The 22444-nt window shown below is 35.0% G+C and overlaps 1 protein-coding gene across 2 annotated transcripts in view; it reads right to left on the bottom strand.

Moving 5' to 3' along the window:
* Nucleotides 1-855: 855 nt before the first annotated feature.
* LOC149548211 (protein SPA1-RELATED 4-like) overlaps nt 856-22444 on the bottom strand; it is a 185719-nt gene continuing 164130 nt past the window's right edge. For both annotated transcript variants that reach the window (XM_089792255.1, XM_089792257.1), the window contains one exon: nt 856-2126. In XM_089792255.1, coding sequence (XP_089648381.1) covers nt 1935-2126 — 192 coding nt within the window. In that variant the 3' untranslated portion in view covers nt 856-1934. The remainder of the gene's footprint in view (nt 2127-22444) is intronic.

Raw genomic sequence — 22444 nt, 5'->3', positions numbered from 1 at the left:
ATGAAGATATGCAAAAACTTGATTTGGCTAAACCAAGGTTTGTAGAAATCCGGGTTTTTAAAATTCCACGAACCAAACGGACCCTAAACTTCTCCACACCTTTCTACTATCTTTAATGAGCCAATTGCACGCATTCAATGTTGATAGGTTGTGATACAATATTTAGAGATATTCCATGTGGAATTAGTAGTAGAGTAGGGTACAGCAAAGAATCGGGAATTAAGTAATAGTAGAGTAGTGAACCACAAAGAATCAAGAATTACTGTCACTATGTTCTTGCATTATGGCATCCTCATAAAGGTGTACACAAATGGGAAATGGCATGCGTATGCTAATTTCATGTAAACTTGAAACTCACTCAAAGCTAACTACTTGTGTTCAGATGTGAAATTTATTAGTATATACATAATTGCAATTAAACCTGAAATCCATATACAGCTAACTTGGGACTTGGGTTCACAAAATTTGCCACAGAAAAAGTAGTTGTAAGCTTACAAAATTTCCAGAGAAAAAGTAGTTGTAAAGTTGCAAAATTTCTAGAGAGAAAATTGGTTGCAAATTTTCCCTCCACTGTTTGTAGAACCTCCAGATATGCGTTTGCTAGGACAAATTCCTAGTGATCGGCATACAATAGCATTTCTGATGTTTTTGTTAACAATGATCTTTGCAAACAATGATAATTTTTGTTTCTCTTAATCATCTTCCATTTTTCTACTCGAATATTTATATTAATTTCAAAATGCTGCTCTCCACAATTCCATCTAGAACTTTAAAAAGAGATTGGTATGGATATTTTTCTCTCATCTTTTACACTTTCATTGTCATCAAAGCCAAGAAGGCTAAATGCTCACTGTATAAGAACACAAATAGTTGATGCTAATAGATAATCATAATATCTACGATGTTTGAAGCACTTTAAACATTCAGAAAAATGTCCACAGGCAGCAGGCATACACTCTGCTAAGGTGTAAACTTCAACCTGCCGAAAAACTTAAGTAGCTCAGAACAAGGAAATGAGGAAGCCCAGATGATTTAAAAATTGCTTTCCATACTTGAGTGTTTGCAAAACAAAAAAATAAATACTGTCAGACTTCTATACAATAGGCAAATGAAACACAAAAAATACACAACATCATTTTTCTGTGCCTTGATTTTTTTGTCCTTGTGGCTTCATTATGTCCATTCCTCTCATATTTCCATCCTTGAACTTCCACCGAATGAATTTAATAGGATTTGAAGTAACTAGATTTGTAATCAATTTATAGCATTTGACCTTGGGCAATGGAAATAACAAAAATCTGTACAATTATATGCAAGTGATGAATCATTAACAATGTAGCCCATCAATGTTGCTGATGGTATGGTACTTTTGTAAATCCTCTTTGATAGCAACTTCACCCTTTGATCAGCTTGATTGTCTGGGCTTTTCAGTTTCCAGTCAAAGCTTTTGCTGATTGAACTTAAAGCATGTAAGGAGCATCAAATATTGTACAGGGATTCAGCAATTTCACTTGTTTGTCACTATTACAGAAGTTGATTTCTTCTGTTACAAGAATTATTGAAAGGTATATCTCTATTTTTACAGGCAGCCGCAACGTTAGCCCATATAGATATGTATGAGAATCTGTCCTGATTCAGACTAGTCTCCCAAACACTCGCTCGCAAACTTGCATGTGATTTGCAACAACCCCACCTCTACCACTAACCAACCCTGTCCCCACCATAAATTAGTTCCATCCAATCCAGGATAACATCTACACTGAATCTCAGTGCCAAGTTTATCATACCTTCAAAGTTGCAAATCTTGACAAGACACTTTGTTTTCCAGCCCACGAGTACCCGAATGTTCAAGCACAACCTCCCAGGGGAATGCAAAGCAAATGATTTTGACACTGCTCTCACGTCTCAAATGGTAAGCATGATTTTTCGATCTCTCATACCATCTCCAACAACTTTATATTCCCAGTTGAATTTGCAGCCACTAGCATTTGTGATTTTCCTCTCCAACACACACTTGAAACAAATAGGCCATTATCATCTTCTGTCTCTTGACCAGATATAGGGTCTACAAATCCAAACTTATGCGATGCCATTGGCATTGGCAAAGACTTGTAGTATGCAAAAATCTGCCATTAATAGAAATCAATTATCAGTTCCAATCCCGATAATTAAAAATGTACTAAAACATAGATACATGAAGATAAATATTACAATCAAAATTTCTCTGTAACATGTATGGGAAGCCATGATAGATTAGTAGAACCCAAAAACTAGAACAAACCAGTATGCTTCAAATAGGTTTTTATTGGTTAGACTATAATAAAGTATAGTTATGTCCAAATGTGTTTCACTAAATTAATGAAAAAAAAAAGCAAAATGATAATTATAAACCATCAACAGAGATATGTATAAACCTTAAAAACGTTTAACAGTGGAGAATACCACATATTTATGCACAACAGCTAAAAACACAATAGAATTCCACAGGCAAGATAAAAAATAACAAATGATCATCAGGACAGAATAAGAAAATTACCCTAAATCACAGCATGCATCTGTTAAACATTGGTATTTTAAAGTCTGTCTGTACAGTGGAAAGGCTAATGGGTTCACAAAGCAGTCACAAACTGTTTTCTAAGAGGACTATGACAAAGAGAATGATGAAGCAAAAGGGTGCAACTAAAACAAGTCCCAACAAGAAGGAATCAAAATGTTCCTGCAAAAAATATTGCCTTGTCCTCTGCTTCAATATTTTTCACCCATCATTGTCATCCGGATAGAGTGAGAAAATAATTACAGTACAGTGACATTGGATTCCAAATAGAAAAATCACTCTTAATTTTGAAGATCTCAAAATTAGACTCGAGAATTATTGAATTAACAAGTTTCAGTTTTGGCAATTGCTAAAGTTTCTCAATGCTGCCACACCTCGGGGTTATGGACTAACATGGAAACTTTCTGAAACCTGGAAAATAATTTGGATTCTGATCTGTCTTGTGTACATTTAGAGAGTATATTTTAAACATGTTAACTGCTGGTCCCATGTTTAGCTATCTTTTCCTATAGTCATGATACTGGACTCTTCTATGATACTTGATCCATAGAAAAGTGTGATTAATGAATATCTTAGAAATTTGTAAATAATGAGAGGTGTGTAAGTGTGTATACATGTGATGTGAGTATGCAGAGTGAAGAATGACCCAACTGGGGCAGGTACTGAGGCTAGTAGAGTCAAACAAAGCTGAGTTGTGCAGAAGCATACATGTCTAGCAAGTACATAACAGAAGTACATGAATAGTGGCAGTAATATAGACAGAAATGCAGGAGAGATAAAAGCATCTCTTGTTGGATATCTAATAGTTATGCACATAAAGCATATGAATATCTTGAGCCACAAGAAATTTGACCCTTGAAAAGAAAGTTAAATTCTAGATTGATATGTTAAAACCGTTAATTACAATTGACAAACTCAAAAAGAAAATTTGGTTTGATGGAAGGAATAGAAATACATAACTTGGGCCTTCAAAGCTAAATCTGCACAATTTGGTCGACCATCTTTCATTACTTTCTTAGATTTAGAAAATTATGAGAAATTGTCACAATCATCCACAAGGGAGAACAATTATTGTTTTCAGCACCCATAGGGAAGGAGGGACAGAAGCTCTTCTGCTTTCAAGTCAAAAGGTTACTTTGTTTAAGACCAAAAATTGTGCCTTAGAAAGAGAAGCCAACAATTTCTCCACTATTTGAAATATGTACTAGAGATTCCAATCCAGGTGAATCCCTTTTTGGAGGTGAGCCCATCTGACAATGTGAAGCAAGAAAAGGTAAGAGCGTGACTTACTGGATTGAGTGTTGATTAGGAAGGTAAATGAATTAAAAATCATCCTTGAGATATGAGTATGAGTAATAATGATGAATCTAGAAAGGATCAAATTGTTGTCAAACAGCTTAACTAAACAGATGTTGTAGAAGTAAAGAGTGACCTGAATGAGGCAATCATAAAAGCTAGCTAGAGTAAAATAAAGCTGAGTTGCGCAGAAGCAAAAATGTCTACAAAGTACATAACAGAAGTGCATGAACAGTGGCATGAATGTAGACACAAGTGACTAGCTACTAGTTAAGTACAGAATAGAAAAAGTAACTTTTATGGATATCTAGCAGTCATGCACATAAAGACATAAAAACTCGTGAGCTGCAATAAACTTGGCGCTCGAAAAAATAAGATGCTCTGTTTGATATGATAAATCAAATTATTTACAATTGCCAAATTCAAAAAGGATATTTTCTTTGATGGAAAGATAGGAATACAGAAGTAACTTGGAACTTGGAAGCTAAATATGGACAATTTGTTTGACCATATTTCATTCAATTCTTAGATTTAGAATTGTAAAAATTCAACTCAGCTCTCCACGGGAAGAACAGCTCTCCTATTCAGCACCTGGAAGCTCTCTAATTTAACCTATTGGGAAGGAAGAACTAGTAACTCTTCTCCTTTGAAGTCCAAGGTAACTTTGTTCAAGACCCAAAATTGTGCTTCGGAAGAAGGAGTGGCCGATAAATTTTCCACTATTTTATTCATAGATTTTAAACAGAAAAAGGACAGTCACTCTTTCTCTCACTAAAATGTGGATAGTACATAGAGTGATATTGGAATTTGAGGGGACCAAAGATGTTGATCCTTTTCCACACCTCTCAAATAAAGATGAGACATGGAAAGAGGAGTCACTCATTCTTTCTTGTTTCAAAATGCATGTTGAGTAAAGTTAGAAGTCCTCCATTACCTCATTGCAGAGAAGGTGAAGGTGATATGGAACAAGTGCAACTGCCACTAATTCTGCCACGATAAAAGGTGATGGTAGGAGGAGAGAGAAACAAGGTTTTTCCCTTAGCCCGTGAAACAAGTGGAGGTTGGGAATAGACAGAAAAAACATTTCTTCTGATATCACAAAAAAAGTTGTTATTGCAAGAACTGATAACGAACCCTTCTCTTCTTCCCTCAAAAATAAATGTTCATTGGAGAAAAAGAAAGTTTGTCTCTACCACATAAGAAATGCATCTTGTATGACAACAATTGTCTAGTACATAAATAAGTTAATAACAGGCCAATTTCCAGCAATAAATACATAACACGTCAAATCAGCATGATACATGTCTGCAGGTCAATTCAACATGACACATGACTGCAGGTCAGTTCAACATGTATGACCGTTGAAATCTGTATAGTTGATATCATGATTTGAGTTTCAATGGAAACTAGGCAAAATAGTACTATACTCATTAACCTTCTATCATAGGACAACAACCATCTTTGGCACAATCATACTCATCAAGATCTACAGCAAGATATAAGCAAATAAACCTCAGTTGCTTCTTTCAAGGTGATGATGAGCTCATCCTTTTTGGCTAACTTATTAACCTTTGTTAGAACATTTAATCTTTACTTAGTTTAGGTTTCTTTATTTGTATTTTGTTTGGGATATTCCTTTGGAATCCCTACATGTAATTTGTCCTCTTGTATGTGTGAGGACAAGTCATTTCTTTTATTTTCCTTTTTTAAGGAGTATTAGTTTATCCTCCTTATGAGGATGGTGACACATCGCACATACATATTGTGAATGTGGCACTTATAGATATAGGAGTTGCTTTGTAACTCCTCTCCTCATCTCTATTTAAGAGACAATTCTCCTCTCATTCTTCACTTTTTTGATAGAATTGTGATGAGCTTCTTGCTCTCCTCTCTCTCTTCTTCTCTTTAGTCTTTGCCTCTAAGTTGCCGGTTTGGATTCTGGTTCAAATGCGGGTTCGAAATTCGTTCAAAAATTTTTGGGGCTGGGTTCGGGTTTGTTAAGATTTTTTTATATATATATGTAAAAATATGCTGCAACAACTAAGTTCATACACCACTATGCTAATACAAAGCAATCTAGTAAAATACACCACCACATATATTAACGATTTCGTTGGAATGACATGACTAAATGTCAAAATACACCATCATATGAATGTTTGGGTTTGTTGTGAAGTTTTCACACCATCGCCCCAAAATTTTTGGGGACCCCCCTTTTTTCTAATCACCTTGGCAAATTTTTGGATTGTCCAACAATTTTGAGTTTTGAAAATTTTGAGCCTTGGACACCATAGTTGGCATAATCACCGAATAATCGGCGAGTTTCTACTAATCGCCGAGTTTTTGGGACTAGCGAGTTTTTCCCAAATTTAATCGCAAGAAAAAATCGCCGAGTTTTTGTGAAAAATCGCCGACTAATCACCGAGTTTTTGCAAAAAATTGGGGAGTTTTTCAGAAAAACTCTTTTTTAATTTTTTTTTTTTCCGTTAAAAACAAAAGGCAAAAAGCCTATATATATTATGTAAGATAGAGAGTTACAATATGCTAGTAGAGCTAGGAAGAGGAAAATGTGATTGTAATGATGTTTTTACTTCTAGTTCGACAATTTATTTACTATTATGCTTCCCGCCATCAGCATTCAGCATGAGAATGTGATTTTGTACCCACTATGCATTTATATATATCTAAACTCCTGCTTCTTTCTTTTGTGTTCTCTATAATGAACTCATTAGATGCATCTTCTCATTGAAATTTGCAAAAAAAGGTATTTTGAATTAAATTTTAGCGGTTTTTTTAAGTTCCCAAGTTTTTTTTTTAAATGGCCAAATTTTTTCCGATTAAACTTTTGGGGGGCTCGGCGAGTTTTTGGATTTGGCGAGTTTTCCAACTATGTTGGACACCTTCAGGGCCAGTGGGGAGAAGGTTAGATTTATTTTCACCCGGTTTCAACTTGAATTTTTAGAGCCACCAATTTCATCCTTAGGCCGAACAAATTTTAAAATAGCAACAATTGGCAAGATAAAATTGTAAATTTTGTACTTAGACATTTTCTTTTGAAAATTTGGATATAATTGTATAAATTTGGATAATTTTCAAAAAATGAAAATTTTGTTAAATCTCATCTTTTGGAAAATCTTGATTATTTTTGGTGAAAAGGATTAATTTTTGTGATGGTGAAATAAAATTGCAAAATCGATTTTTGGCTTTAGAAGAAATTTTATTTTATTTTTGTCAAAAAAAATATATAAATAAATAAATTTGTTGGCATAGCAAAATCGATTTGGGTAAGAAATTGCAAAAATTGATTTTAATAGATTAAAATTGTCTTGAAAACTTTTTTCCTTTAATGAAATTGGTAATTTAATATTGAAAAATGGCTTTTGGTTAGCCAAAATCCTATTTTAATGACGTATTAATTACTAAATCCTCATTAAATGGAAATATTTAACACCCTCAAGGCCATTTAATTTTGTTTTGCAATTGGAGCTAATTGGTAAATTTAAAAGTGCAATTTTCTTTTGGCAAAATTTTTTTTTTTGAGCTAAGTATTTAATTGTGGGCCTTAACTTGAATTTAATTTTTGTTTTTTGTTTTCTCCTAGACCATGTAGGCCAGCTTTATGGAGAAAAAAAATTGGCTATAAAGGGAGTCTCCTCCCCATCTCATTTTCACAAATCATTTCTTCCTCTCCATGTGGGCGAATTTTGTGGAGGAGCAAATTTTTTCCAGACTTGGGCAAATTTAGTGGAAGGTAGTTTTTTGCATGCTTGGGCAATTTTTTTGCTTGCATTCTCCATTTTCAGACCTTGGCGATTTTTTTGTGGGCAGATTCTTGCATATTTTGGTGATTTTCTCCTCCATTTGTGGGTTGCAATTTGTGCCCTAGGTAGCATTTTGGGCAGATTTCAGACTTCATGCACAGGCAAATTTGAGACAAAGGCAAAATTTTCCATTCTTGGCATTTTATTGAGGCAGATCTGATTGTGACTTTTGAGCAATTCATGGTGAAGGTCTGATTTTTTCCTACTTAGGACTGCATTTTTATACCAGATTTTGGCAATTTTGTTGGGAGAAGAGATACATATGAAAGTTTGATTTTTGCATAGAAGGCAAGTGTTGGATAGTTTTAGGAGTGTAAATTTCTATTTGCAAAGTGATTTGAACTACTTGAAAGTCATATCCTAGGTTCCAAAAAGTCGCTGTAAGTTTATCGGTTAAGGTGAATTTTCATCATCTAGAGTTGCAAGGAGTGCTTAAGCTGACATCCATCTTTCGTTCTAGTCTAAGGATTGCTCCACTTGGTTCTTCTTGCCTTTAGGTCCACCACTCTACCATCCCGTAATAGGGCGACGAGCATGGAGGATGATAGTGCAAGTAAGAATCCCAAGCAAGCGAACACTAAGAAAGACAAAGAGGATATGATGCCCAATACTTCCTTCTTGAAAATGAAGAGAATAACCGACACCAATATCTGTACAGTGGACATGATACAGATGAGGGATAGACTGAAGGAAGGACAATCCCCTTGGCAAAAAGGATTTACAAGAGTAGAATTGTACACGCAGCGGCCTTTCCTCCCACATTGCCTTGTCCAGAATTGATTATGGAATGTGCATCCAGATTTGGTCTAAACAGTAATTCCATCATTTTTGATGAAGGGAAGAGAGTGTTGACCAGCATTGGCGAACAAGCAATTGAAGAAACTTTTAACATTCCCCAGTACAAGGGCATGACAATTGTAATGATGGATCAAGAAACTAAGTCATTTCAAGATAACCAAGAGGCCTATTACATGCATCTAAAGCAGAATTGGATACGCGAGGGAAGAAAAGAAGTTAACAGACCATCGAGGCTTACAATGGCACTTGATTTTGAGGATATTAGAGAAGAGGATGTCAATGAAATAGATTTTGGATCGAAGTTGGATGAGTTGGGAAAGGTTGCTATCAAGAAAAAGCATTTGGGCACCATTTCCTCTCTCAGTACTTTTATTGGATTTGCGAAGGAATATGAGAAGGATCATGAAAGGATACTACAAGCAGCGAACAGCGTGGCGAAGTCAGCAGAACTCAAGGCGAAGCACACACCTTGTCCTCCTATGGAAGAAGTTAACGAAAGGCTAGCTAAGTTCATTTCCTTAGCGAAGAAGATGAAAGAAAAAAGGAAGAGTTATATCAGAAGATCATTTGATGTAAGCCCAAGTGGCAATTTCCCTTTCTTCTAAAATAGGACAAGTGTCTATTTCTGATTGGCCACCATTTTGGTGCCTTCTCATTGGTTGCCACTTTTTGCACTTTTTTCATTGGTCCATTAATGAGGTGGCAGCTTCTCATTGGCCGATGGGGTGGCAACCCTAATTAGGGTTTTGAGGATCCAATCTGGATCGTTTATCTTGTTTTGATCTCCACTGTCCATTGTATTTCTGGCCCCTATAAAATGCCATTTGCTCTCGTTTGTAAAGTGGTTGGAAAAATTGTTGCGAAGATAATACCAAAATGCTATCTTTTTCATTGTTGCGATTGGCATATTAATCAAGAACATTGGGTGTTATTGCATGTTTTCTACTTCCACTTAGTTAGATTTCCTTTCAAGTTGTTAAAGTTGGTTCCATTTCAAGTTGCTAAGTAGGAGTGAAGTTGATGGATAGTTGTATGGTAGCATTGGTAAATGTTTGATAGAGATCAATACTAGGCCACTAGCATCCTAGCGGCTGGTTGGGAAGCTTTGTGTGGTAAACTAGTTTATTATTCCTTTGAATCATTGCACCTGTGGAAGTGAGGCCGCTGGTCAGCTCTCATTTGGTTCGATCCCCGTCCATTTGCTAACCTTCCATTCATAGGAGTAGGAGTAGAATAGTAAGTAGCTGGGTAGTCGAAGCTTAGAGAAGCAAGTTAGAGGAGTAAGTTAAGTATTAGAACACATCCATTCACCTCCCATAACCATCGCTTTCCCATCAACATCATCACTGGCAGACACATCCTTCATCAACATCACCATCAACATTATCTGCCACTTGCATATTTCACAAACCCATCATCATCTCCATCATTCCACCAAAGTTCAAGTCATCCTCGAATGAATAGCGTAAGGCCGCCTACGTGATTACTAGCAAATCACATCGATAAAACTGAGCGAGTATCCAACGGTGTAAGGAACATTGGAGCTATTGCTTATGTCTTCATTAGTAATAACTTTTCAAGAGAGGAGTTGCATGTTTGATATCCCATATTGAATATTCAAATCCTAATATGTTATGTAAGTGATACAAAACTCGCATCAACAGGGTTCAAAACTTTAAAACACCAATGTCAACTATACTAATGTAATCAGTCATAGACTCATATGTGATCAAATATCAACGCATCATAAAAAATCATCAAATAATATCCAAACCAAGCCAATAAACGGGGACAGGTTCCTTCCAATGGGGACCAGACCAAGCCAACAACAAACATACGCATCCAGACTGTCGCTGCCAAATGTGGGTTGCAATATGGAGAAATCCCAAACGGCATCATTTTGGGTTTTAATATGTAAATCGCTACCTAAAACTAAGTTGACAAGTCAATAAGATGATGTGGCCTTGAAATTCACCCAAATTTGTTTCACATTCTTCCTGGGCTCTGCTGACAATAACCAAATTTGCTCAAAATTCCCCTAAATTTGACCAAGGTTCAAAACTATGAATTTACAAGGAAGTTTGATGGTAACTTCGAACTGACTTCGAATTTGAGCGAACTGAATGTCGAATTTCTTGGTTTTTGAGCGAATCTGGTAACTTAGCTTTGCCTCCATAATGCAAAAGGGGTTTTCTTTGTTTTCCTCCTTTCAAAAGCTCTTGTGTCTCCTCTTGGGTGATTGCTTTCAAATTGCTCTCTACTTTGGTAACATGATCAATCAACATACTTGAATTTGTTTGGTTCTCCTGGGCCTTTTGGCCTGTTGTTTCTTGGTAGTTTGTAATGCCCCACCATTTGACCCAAAAGAAGTTAACCTAAAGTTTTACTAAGTTTGTCAAACTTTTTTTTTTTTAAAGTTAAAGATAATAACTTAACAATAGTTATAACATAGCGGAAGCAATTAAAATTCACATAAACAAATACCATAAAACCAAAAATGACAAGTCAACTGAAGGCAAAGAACATAATCAAACTCCAAGATCAAAATCACGAATTCACGTCACTTGACAAATTCAGATGGGTAAACTAATTCAAATACTTGTCCTATTTTCTATGACAATTGGCTTAGGGTTTAGGATTCGGACTCAAGAGTTATCTCCCCACTTATACCATTGAAATATTGCGATAGGGTACGCTCATCCAAGCAATTCAAGGAAGTCAATACCCGATACTTGCAATCTGCATAAAATCCACGCATGTACAAACACAATATTCTAAACTAAATAGGCAATGGTACGAAGTGGTTCATCATGTAGATCCCGACTAGCAGGTGACTACGACTAGCGGTCCATATCTATTTTTAATGATTCCTTTCTATGCATTCCCCAACTTGTAAAGCCTTAGTTTTGTTGTCTTTTTCATTTTTTTAGCCTATTTACTAATCATTTTTATTATTCTTTGGTAATGCCTAAGAAGATTTTTATTTATTCCCATTCATGATTGCTGCCAAAGTTTTTACCAATTATGTGTTGATATGCCTTTATAATTTATTTTATTTTATTTTATTGGCTTTAGTATGCTTCAGTTTTATAAATCAGGACATCCTTTCATTAATTGTCTTTAGATAATTAGTTTTAAGATTGCTATATTGAAATCAATCTTGAAATTTCTACCTAACTCAAAGTTCAACGCTTTACTTTCATAAGTCTTAAACTTACTGTACCTATCAAAAAAGTCTTCAAGTTAGAGTTATTTAAGAAATTTTATTTATTTAAAGTTTTTCAAAATAAAATTTTATTGAAGTTTTAAATTGTGATATTTAATGCAATTTATTTGTTTATTTCTTTAAACCTTTAAGATTATCGTTCAAGCTTTTTAGTTTTTGTAATAATAAGAACCTTTTTTAAACACTTAGTTTTACTTCCAATTTATATTCTTAAAACACGAGAATTAAATTTTCATTGATTTTAAATAATTATTGATCTTTGTATTGTTTTTTTAGTCATAAATTTAAAGTCTCAATATATCTAATCTCTTTCATTTTTGGGGAAAATTTGTTGAATATATTATTTTTTTTTTTAACTTAATTTATTTAAAAGCATGTTTTTTTCTTACTGTTTTATATTTCTAATAATTATGTCTACATTGATTCCTGAAGTTATACTAAATACTTCTAACTAGCATTCATAGAAAGTGCATTCTTCCTCTATTTTTCTTTTCAAATACTTTTTGGATGTTGCTAGTAATAAAGGTTCACAGCCCACTTCAACCGCTCCTTGAGCCTACCAAGGCAGAATGAATGCTCAAAATGAGGAAACACTTGGTTTAACTGGTATTTCAATGCTTCCTGATGTGTATGTTCTCATTGGCCACTGTACTAAAGCCTATGAAGCTTGAGAATTTTTTACAACGTACGTTAGTTCAAAATTCAGCTTCAAGATCAACTCAAAGACTTTAGCTATACGGATTTTAAAACCATGGATGACTACTTATCAAAGTTTGACTCTTTAAGTGGTCAATTAAAATGTTTAGGGGTGCAACTTGCAGATCTTCATTTGATTCATATTATGCTTAAAAAATGTCTTCCTAGGCAATTTTAGCATTTTATTACTGATATTCATACTCAGCTTGTCATTCCTAGTTTAGTATTCAATTAACTTACGATGATTTTCATCATATATTATGTCAAGAGGAAATTAAATTAGCTGAATTTGGTGCTCTTAAAAAATAGTGAACATGCTTTTATGTACAAAAATCAAAATCAAGATAATTTTTTTTATTCAATAATAATTATTATTAATCATTTATTCTAATAATAAATTTAAATCTAAATCCTATAATAACAATTCTAATTATACTCTAAAAAATAATTCTTCTAAGAGGCCCCATTGTACATGTGGTAAGGATGGTCATGTGACCAATAATTGTTCGAAAAAAAAGAGGTAAAAACCCATAAGCCAAAAAAATCAAACCTGATTATAACAAAAGCATATTGGTGGCTCATCTTGTCATACATTTACTTGTAGCTACTATGTTTCAAAGTCTCTTGAATGAATTATTGATTCTGGTACATCTCAATGTGTTAATTCCCATAAAGAATTTTTTTGTTGTATGCAACTTCATACTACAAATATTCTTGTTCGACATGCTAACAATTGTACTTGTAAAGTAGAAGCTATTGGTGCTGTCTATGTTCCTAATGGTAGATTACATGATGTGCTTTATGTTCCTGAATTAAAGTCAAACCTATTTTCTGTTGCTAGACTTTGTCGATATTATAAGATTGAATTTTATAATGATGTGTTATATCATTTTGATCCAAAGCGTAGCCAAGTTATTGCTTATGCTAAAATGGCCAATGATAATTTCTTCAAATTTTATGAGTTTGTTCATTCATAGCATTTCTTACTACCATTGACTTATATATTTGACATAAAAGACTTGGCCACAATTTTTCTAAAAATATTGCCTTGATACAAAGCAAATATGGTAAATGGATTTCCTAGTATTGCTCCTTCCAAAATCATATGTACAAGATTCATGAGTGGTGAGATGCATAGGGAGCCCTATACTCATGGTCAAGCTTGGAGAGTAAATCATAAGGAGCACCTTGTTTATAGTGACCTTTTGGGACATGTGGAGAATAACTCTATCGAAGGATCAATGTATGCACTTACATTTGTTAATGATTTTTCATGGAGAACTTGGATCCATTTTCTTCATTTTAGGATCAATTTCTTTATGTTTTTACTAAATTTCATATCTTTGTTAAAAGACAATTTAGTTTAAGATTAAAATGCCTAGAGCTGAAAATGGTTAGGAATATGTTAATAATGCATTTAATAGTTATTTGAAATCTTTTGGTATTAAACACGAGCTTACCATTTCCTATACACTTCAGCAAAATGGTGTAGTAGAAAGGAAGCATGGAGCTATTGTTTAAATAGCTAGATGTTTATTGCATGCTAAGAATATGGATTATAAATTTTGGGTCAATGCTATGGCTTGTGCCACGTATCTCATTATTAGGACGCCAGCAAAATCTTTACAAGACATTACTCCTAAAAAGGCTTGGTCCAATAGGAAACCCAATCTTAGGCATTTATGGCTTGTTGATTCAATTGCTTCTGTTCATTAACCCAAAAAGGCAAAAGTTAGGTTCCACATCTTCTCCTTATCTATCTTTTGGTTATGATGAACATCTAACGCATATAGAGTTTACAATTTTATCAATAACAAAGTTAAAGTTGCTAGAGATGTTTGTATTACTGGAAAGTGGAGTAGATGATTGCTCCAAAGTTCAAGATAGGAAATCCTCTCAAGGTAAAGCTGTAGCTGTGGAGAACAATCCTCCTTTTTTAATTAGTAAAAGGCTCAAGCCAGGATTTGTGTTACTTTAGATAAAAATATACATAATAAAAGATAAAGATAAGATATCAGTCTAATCAAAACTAGCTCAAAGCTCCTCAACAAACATTAGATGGCCAAGAGCCCAAAAAAAGCCACCAAATTCTAACTAAAGAACAGAATGGTGCATACTTGAACAAAACCTAAGAAGCAAAATTTCCTTATCTGAAATAGGCCCAACAGTATGGGCTTCGAAGTTTCTAATCAAAGGACAATCCTCCTTTCTAAACCCTCCTAATAGTTCTATTAATCATAGTGATAGTGATGATGATCATGATAATTCTACTCCTAATGATTCTTCTTCTACTAATGGTTCCATTACCTCTAAAAGGAAGCTTAAATAGTTTAAAACTTTGATTCAAGAAAGTGATGATTATTTAGCTAAAATGGGCAAACTTAAGGATAGAAGATTAAATTATTGCATCTATGCTTTCATGTCCACTAATATCGATGCAAATGATCCTAATTCATTTGAGCAAACTAAAAACCAACCTAATTGGAGAAAAAAGAACATGAAGAATATGATACTTTGCTTGTTAATCAAACTTGGGAGTTGGTTCCTCTCCCTCAATATAAGAGTCTCATTTCTTGCAAATGGTTATATAAAACTAAATTCATCGACAACAATGATGTTACTAAGTTTAAAGCTAGATTAGTTGTTAAGAGGTTTTACTCAAATTGAAGGTTTGGACTATAATGGAACTTTTGTTCCTACTACTAAAATGCCTACAATTAAACTTTTTCTTACTTCAGCATCTTGTATGAATTGGCATATTCATCGTTGAAAGTGTTTTTCTTACTGATGAATTTACATGAGGAGATTTATATGTCTCAAACTTCTAGATTTGTTAAGGAAAGTAGTAAAAATTTAGTCTGCTTTTAAAGAAATAAATTTATGGTTTGAAACAATCTCCTAGAGAAGAGTATTCTAAGATAAATAAATTATTTATTTCTCAAGATTTTATTAGAAACAAAAATGATCCAAATCTAAATATTAAACATAGTGAAGATGACAGTATAATTATTATTTTATATGTAGATGATTTGATACTAACTTCAAGCTCCATTAATTTGATTCTAGAAGCTAAATTTCAACTCAATCAAAAGTTTCAAATGACCGTTTTAAGATTTTTATATTATTTTTTGGGAATGTAGAATAACTAATGGTATTTTTCTATCTCAAAGTAAATAGGTTCAAGTTCTTTAAACAAGTTTAAAATGAATGATGTTAATCATGTTTCTACTCTGTGAATTTTGAACAAAGTTAATGTTTGATATGCAAACTCCTTTAGTTGATCCTACTTTATATAGACAATAGCTGATTTAAATCTTACTAGCAAATATTGCTTATATTAGTTTCTAGGCTTATGTCTTAAACCCCAACTAAAATATTTCGAAGTGACAAAAAGAATTTTGAGATATATTTGGTTTAATTTAGGATGCAAATTGTGATTTCATTTAAAAGGATTTGCTGATTCAGATGCAGAAAATGCACAAATACACAGTCAATGGAAGAAGTCTAAATAATATCACTCTCATCTCAGCTTATTGCTATTACAGCTTGAAATCCACTTCCTTATTGTGCCTATTGTAAGACAGATATTTGGTAAAATGTTGAATGAATAAATGAATAGGCAAGACTGTCATAAATAGTTTACAAAGATATCATTGTTAGAAACATTCTATATTTACAAAATTTAAAATATTGACCATTAAACTAATAATCAACAGGATATTATTGAGATATTATACTGATAACCTGCCTAAATGGTCAATCGATTTAGGACACCAAGAAGCCCCCTGAACTTAACAAACTTTTCTGGAAAGAGGGAGCTGGTGAGAGTGTCGGTAGACTGATCTGTTGTAGGAGTATACTGCACATCTATGGATCCATCTTCAACCAGCTGACAGATGAAGTGGCAATGAATGTCAATATACTACATTCACTCATGGAGACTGGATTTTTAGCAAGTTTGATGACTCCTTGGTTGTCACAAAAGAGGGGTGAAGGTTCTATTTGAGGCCTATAAATGTTGGAAAGCATCCTTCAAAGCCAAACTGCATCACATTCTACTTTGACTATTCCTCAATATTCAGCTTCTACTGAGGAAGAGATATGACTTGTTGCTTCTTACTGGTCCAAGTCATAGCATATGTGTCCAAACTGAAGACATACCCAGAAGTGGACTTTTGTCATCAATTGAACCTCCTCAACCCGAATCTTTGTAACCAGTAAGGCAGGCATCTTCGGTGCATCCGTAGAAGATACCAGAGTCTAGAGTGCCCTTGACATAGCACAAGACACGCTTCGTCACAGCCCACTGATATAAAGTAGGACTTGTCATGAAGCGAGATATGTAACTCACTACAAAGCTGAGATCAGGTCTAGACATAGATCAAGTTGCCAACTAGTTGCCTGAATGGGGGTTCATTGTCACTAGGAGAACTAGATTTGGCTAACTTTAGATCGAACTCCATAGGTGTAGAAGCAGATTTGCTATATTGCATTCTGAATTTGTCGAGAAGAGCTCCTGCATACTAAACTGAAAGATGAAGATGCCATGTGACTATTGCCAACCATTGACACCTAGATAGTAGTGCAAAATCCAAAGGTCGGTCATGTCAAAAGACGAACATAAATTTTGTTTGATTTCTTGAATCAAAGATCGCAAATTGCCAATGGTGATCAAATCATCAATTTTAATAACCTGAAGGATAATATCACTACCAATCGTCTTGACATACAGATTTGAGTCAGGACTCCACTGGAAACCCTAATCAACAACATAGTTATCATAATACCATGCCTGAGGAGCCTACTTGAGGCCATAGAGTACTTTTCCTAGTTTAAGTATCTAGTGTTCTTTACTAACAACCTTGAATCTAGAAGGTTGTTTCATATAAATCTCTTCCTATAAGTCACCATTCAGGAAAGCACTCTTAACGTCCATTTGATGGACCTTCCAACCACACTGAGCTAACATGGCTAGGGCTAATTGGATGGTCCTCATCTTTGATGTTGAAGCAAAGGTCTCCTCATAATCAATTCCTTTATGCAAAGAAAAGCCTTTGGCAACAAGACTGGACTTGTACTTATCTAGAGTACCATCATTCTTGTATTTGACTTTGTAGACCCATTTGCATCCAATGGGTCTCTATCCTAAAGCAACAACTGACAAAACCCAAGTGTTATTTTTCAACAAACTATTGTACTCAGTCTTCGTAGCTACTTCCCACTCATGTATCGCTTTTGTCTCTACGTATGTTTGAGGCACATGTGTACTGCCAATGCTGCCCATGAGAGAGAAATTTGTAAAATCAGAAGGTTTTCTCTTTTCTTGAACAGTTCTACCATCGATGAGCTCATCATCATGAATATCGTCAGTCATCGTATCTCACCAGTTAGGTCGGAGACTAGAAGTGCCAACATCAGAAGCAGGTGGTGTAACAGGATCATCATGAAACAAAAGCTCAGATGAATCCTAAGAAATATCAAGTGTTATGGTCGCATATCTAGGTAGGTTTGAAGAAGAAGGAACTAGTGCAAAGGCGGGAATAGTAATAGTTGGATCCTTCACAAGTGAATTACACCCATTAGGTGGACCGGATGGAAGACGGATATCCAAGTCCTAAGCTTGGGGAGACTAGCCTACTCAATTCATAGCTGGAAGAGAGAGATGAAATGGCCCTCATTTCTCATCAAAGACTACATCACGACTAAAGATGAGACAATAAGTTTCGATGCCAATCAAGCAGTAGGCTTTGCAATTAACACTAAAGCGAGTAAACATCAATTTTTGGCTCTTAGCATCTAACTTCCTGGCACTTGCCCCAATGACCAAGTATAGGTTGTGCACTTCAGTGCCATCCATTTTTGGCTAGTTGATTTGGCAGGTGAGTTGTTACACACTTCTTAGCGAATTTTGACTTCCATGACCATCATCCTACTGTGTTAATCAACCAACACCCTTTGTGGGATCTGGGTTAGTGCACACTTTGTCACCATAACTCGGCTCTCGATTCATCCCGCATCGCCAGTTCTGCTTACCAAACACGACCCACTTGGAGCTCACGATTTCATGGCACAACGCATACCATCATGAATCCAGACAATGCAATGGAGCCAAAAACTTTGAGATGGCTAATTCAATGTGCTTGACCAAGCCTCTTCCATAGTCTACTTCCCGACAACTACTATAGTAGAGCAATTGAGAAAATATAAGGCAATGTGGACAGCCTGAGCACAAAATTTATCTAGACCCTGCTTGTGTTCAAGCATAGATCAAGCCATTTCAGTGATCATGTGGTTGTGATGCTCAACAACAAGGTTTTGCTGAGGGGTGTAGGGTGTTATTAATTTGAGCTTTATTCCATGTTGATCACAAAATGGGAGAAGGTAGAGGAACACAAATCTCGCCCATTTCAGTTCAATAAGCAATAATATGTTGACATGAGTCTTTTCCTACAAATGAATTTAAGTTTTGAAATACAACAATCATAGTTGGTTTTTGACAAAGGAAATATACCCACATTTTATGACTGAAATCATCAACAAAAAGTAAAAAAATACATGTACAAAGTAATAGAGGGAATAGCAATAGATCCACAAACATCAACATGATCCAATTGTAATGCTTTAGAAGCTCTCCAAGAGACTCCATCTAAATAAAAGAGCATAATGTTGCTTCCCATCCTGACAGAAGCAATAAACTCCGAGATTTTAGGTTCGAATTTCTTGCAATCCGATGAAAAAAGATTCCCAAACAAGCTACGAAAAATAGCGCACATTCAAGTGTCATACTATTAATGCTAGAATGTACTAATAGAGGAGCGATGGGCTGCTAGAGAAAGCTCCTCAGAATCCCAGATCAACAAGTCCGATAAGACTATGATCTTCAACACCAATGGCAATTGTTGATTGATTTTCCATTCAATGATATTATAGTGACGTGAATTGAAGATCGCGTCAAGCTAAGGAGAATGTCTCAAAATTTGACTAATGGAGCGAAGATTGAGTTCCATGCCTGAACTGTATAGTACACTCAAGGAACTTCAGTTTCCTTTGCCTAGACTGAATCTAGATATTGCCTTTTCCAGCAACAATGTACTCTTCAAAAAAAATTGAATACGAGAATCATTAGAAGTCTATGAACCAATTCTGAGGATGAACAATGTGGCGAGAGGCACCTAAATCTATATACAAAGAAGAGCAATTGACATGATCGGTAGGTCTTTTAGCCATCGATGCATAAAAGGTGATTCACCTGTCGCAGTGTGCTCTGCAACATGTGCTTGAGGCTATGAACTAGATTGCTCGCCTTGAGCAACTAAGCATTTCCAACACTCCAACTTCATATGACCAAACTTCTGGCACTAGTTGGTCTTAACATTTTTTTTCTTTGGGCCTTCTAAGGATTGAGCAAACGGATTCTACTAAGAAGATTGAAAGAATGGACAGTGGCTCGTGCATTTAGTTGAGAAGGCTTAACTATTAGGTGATGAAATCATACTATTGCCAAATTGTTGTTTTCAACGATCTTGTTGAAGATGCATTATACAGATATTAGAAAAAGAACTATCAGAATAAGTGGAAGCAGTGTTGAGAGTTTTAACAAAGTGTTCATAAAAAGATGGGAGACTCTTCAAGGTGATTACCATGTGTCTTCTTTGCTTCCAACCAATCACAAATATCTTTGATTGTGTTGAGATGCTCATGAAAAGATACTTGATCATCCATCATGATTGAGAAGAGTATGTTCTTTAGAAAGAATGCATGGCTTTTGTCCAAGGTTTCATGCAAACCTTTCAAATAGCACCAAATTTCTCCAACTATTTGATCGGAAGGAACCTAAAGGAGCTGATCATTAGTGACAGAAAGTCTAATGAGCATGACAGCCCACTGATTCTTCTCAACAAATTTATCCTTCTCTATGTCTGCTTCCTCAGGACATTTGGTTGACAATTGAGATCTTGAAGATCCCCAGATGACAATTTTTTAAAATGGTCATTAGACCCCATGTGGCAAATAAGCTGGGAATTATTCATGAATGAATAAGTCACACAACTTAGCTTATATTGGAACAGTCAAATCAATAGTGAGGGAGCGGATAAATTTTCCTATTACTTAGGCCTACAATCCCACCAGCTCAAAGTCTCTACCTCGCAGACATGATAATCTTTTGTAAAGCATGGTAGGTTTTGGTATATAAATGGATTTGTGCAGGGTGACATATCACATATAATGAATCCTAAAAGGAGAACTTAGGTTTCATGAAAGAACAAAAACCAGAAATGAGCTCATTGCCCTTGACTTATGCAAACTTCAAGAAATCTTCAGTCTGTTGGTACTTGGTAGTATTAGTTATGTTGAGAAGGTGTTTTATGCCTTGCATATAGAAATATTTTGTAGATTATAACATTGTGGTCCATGTCAAGAGAGAACACTAAAAAATGGGCTCAAGCCATGAAGCTTAACTATGCATTTACTGTCTTTTCCTTAGATCACCCAAGAGGAAGAGGACTAAGAGAATCTTTGGGTAAGTATTAGAGTCGTTGGCTTGTTCTCAATTCTACTCTTAAGTTGTGGGCACGTCAAATTTTGCAATGTCAGTAATTTTAAGTAGTTAGCATGTCTTTTATGCAACTCAAGTGACTCCTAGTCTAAAGAGTTATAATTTCCCCACTTTTGAGATTATAACTTAAAGAGACATGTACTCTTAAGTGATTTTCACTGAACATGTGCATAAAGAGTCAAGGGGGCATTGCAAAATAAAGAACTTACTGGCTCATTTTGTAGGGTTTTATTTGGAGCATTGGAATGGTCTTGCAATGCAACCTATGGCTGGGATTAGATCATTCTTTTGAGAGTCATTATATAACATATTAGGATTCTCTTGGAGTTCATTACGTTAACAGACTTTTTTATATTGCTACCGGACTACAATCTTTTCCCTTGACACCCATAGTTTTCATGGACTTTGGTCTATGATGCTCCAGAACATCAATTTCGGAGCTGCCTATTCTTATTAAGTTTTGAAGCCTATTTGGGATGAGTGATTCAGAGGAATCAGAATTAGATTTGGACAATTGACAGCAATATTTGTCTGCGTTTTCTTGAGAATCATTGAAGTTACCATCAGCAAGAACAGGTGCATCGTCTTGATACAACTCAATACTGAATTTATGAGGATTTTGGCAGGGGGGGATAGGGGTTTGAAGGCATTTTATGAGGTATTTGAGCATTAACCAGTACATTACTGATTAGTTTCATCTCAGGAAAATAATATAAGCTGTTTCTAAAATTTCTGGGTAGTTGTATGGGTGTCTTGTAACTTTTTGGCATTCCAAAATATTCAAAAATTTCTAAAAATTCACAGAAATATTTCGAGTGTAGATCTGAGTTTCAGTTTGTTGAAGGTTAATTTATTTGTGAATAAAATCAGAGGATTTTTGCTGCCAATTTGTGCATATTATGTTATTTTTCCATTGTCCTATACGGGAATATTACTTTGGGATTTGGGTATATTTTCCTACAGGTATGTGAATTTGCCGATATATTTAATGCAGGTGTCTGCATTAAATTACAGATTTATTTAAGGCAGGTAGCACATAGGGAAGGCCATGGTTTAGGGAGCAACATGATCAACTAGGCTCACTGAGTGAATTTATTAAATATTTATTGAGTGATTGTAAAATGCATTCAAAATTGATAAGGTATTTAATGCTTTACTTCATGTGTACACTGATCTTGGGCCAGAGGTTTGGAGAGATCTAAGAGGGCACACCTTGGGGAGCATGCTACACACATCACATGGCTTTAGAGGCAAGCTTGGAACCCAACATTGTGCATTGATTGTTTTCATGGGGTGTTACTTATTGGAGGTGAGGAGGTTTGTTAAACTTCTAGCAGATTTTTCTTCTCCTTGTTGCTCTCTAGCCTATATAGAGAGGGCTTGGATAGGAGACTATTTGTTATTGTGCGCTTGAATATTCTTTCAATGTAGATGTAATGATGTCAAAGCCATATTGTATGTGTGGGTTAAAAGAAGAATCTATGTCGATGCAAGCA

This window comes from Cupressus sempervirens, chromosome 7 (genome assembly GCF_028749045.1).
Source record: "Cupressus sempervirens isolate cs-2001-9-10 chromosome 7, ASM2874904v1, whole genome shotgun sequence".
In the NCBI taxonomy this organism is placed as follows: Eukaryota; Viridiplantae; Streptophyta; class Pinopsida; order Cupressales; family Cupressaceae; genus Cupressus; species Cupressus sempervirens.
The sequence above is the reverse complement of the archived record's forward strand: the minus strand, read 5'-3'. Positions and strand labels throughout refer to the sequence as shown.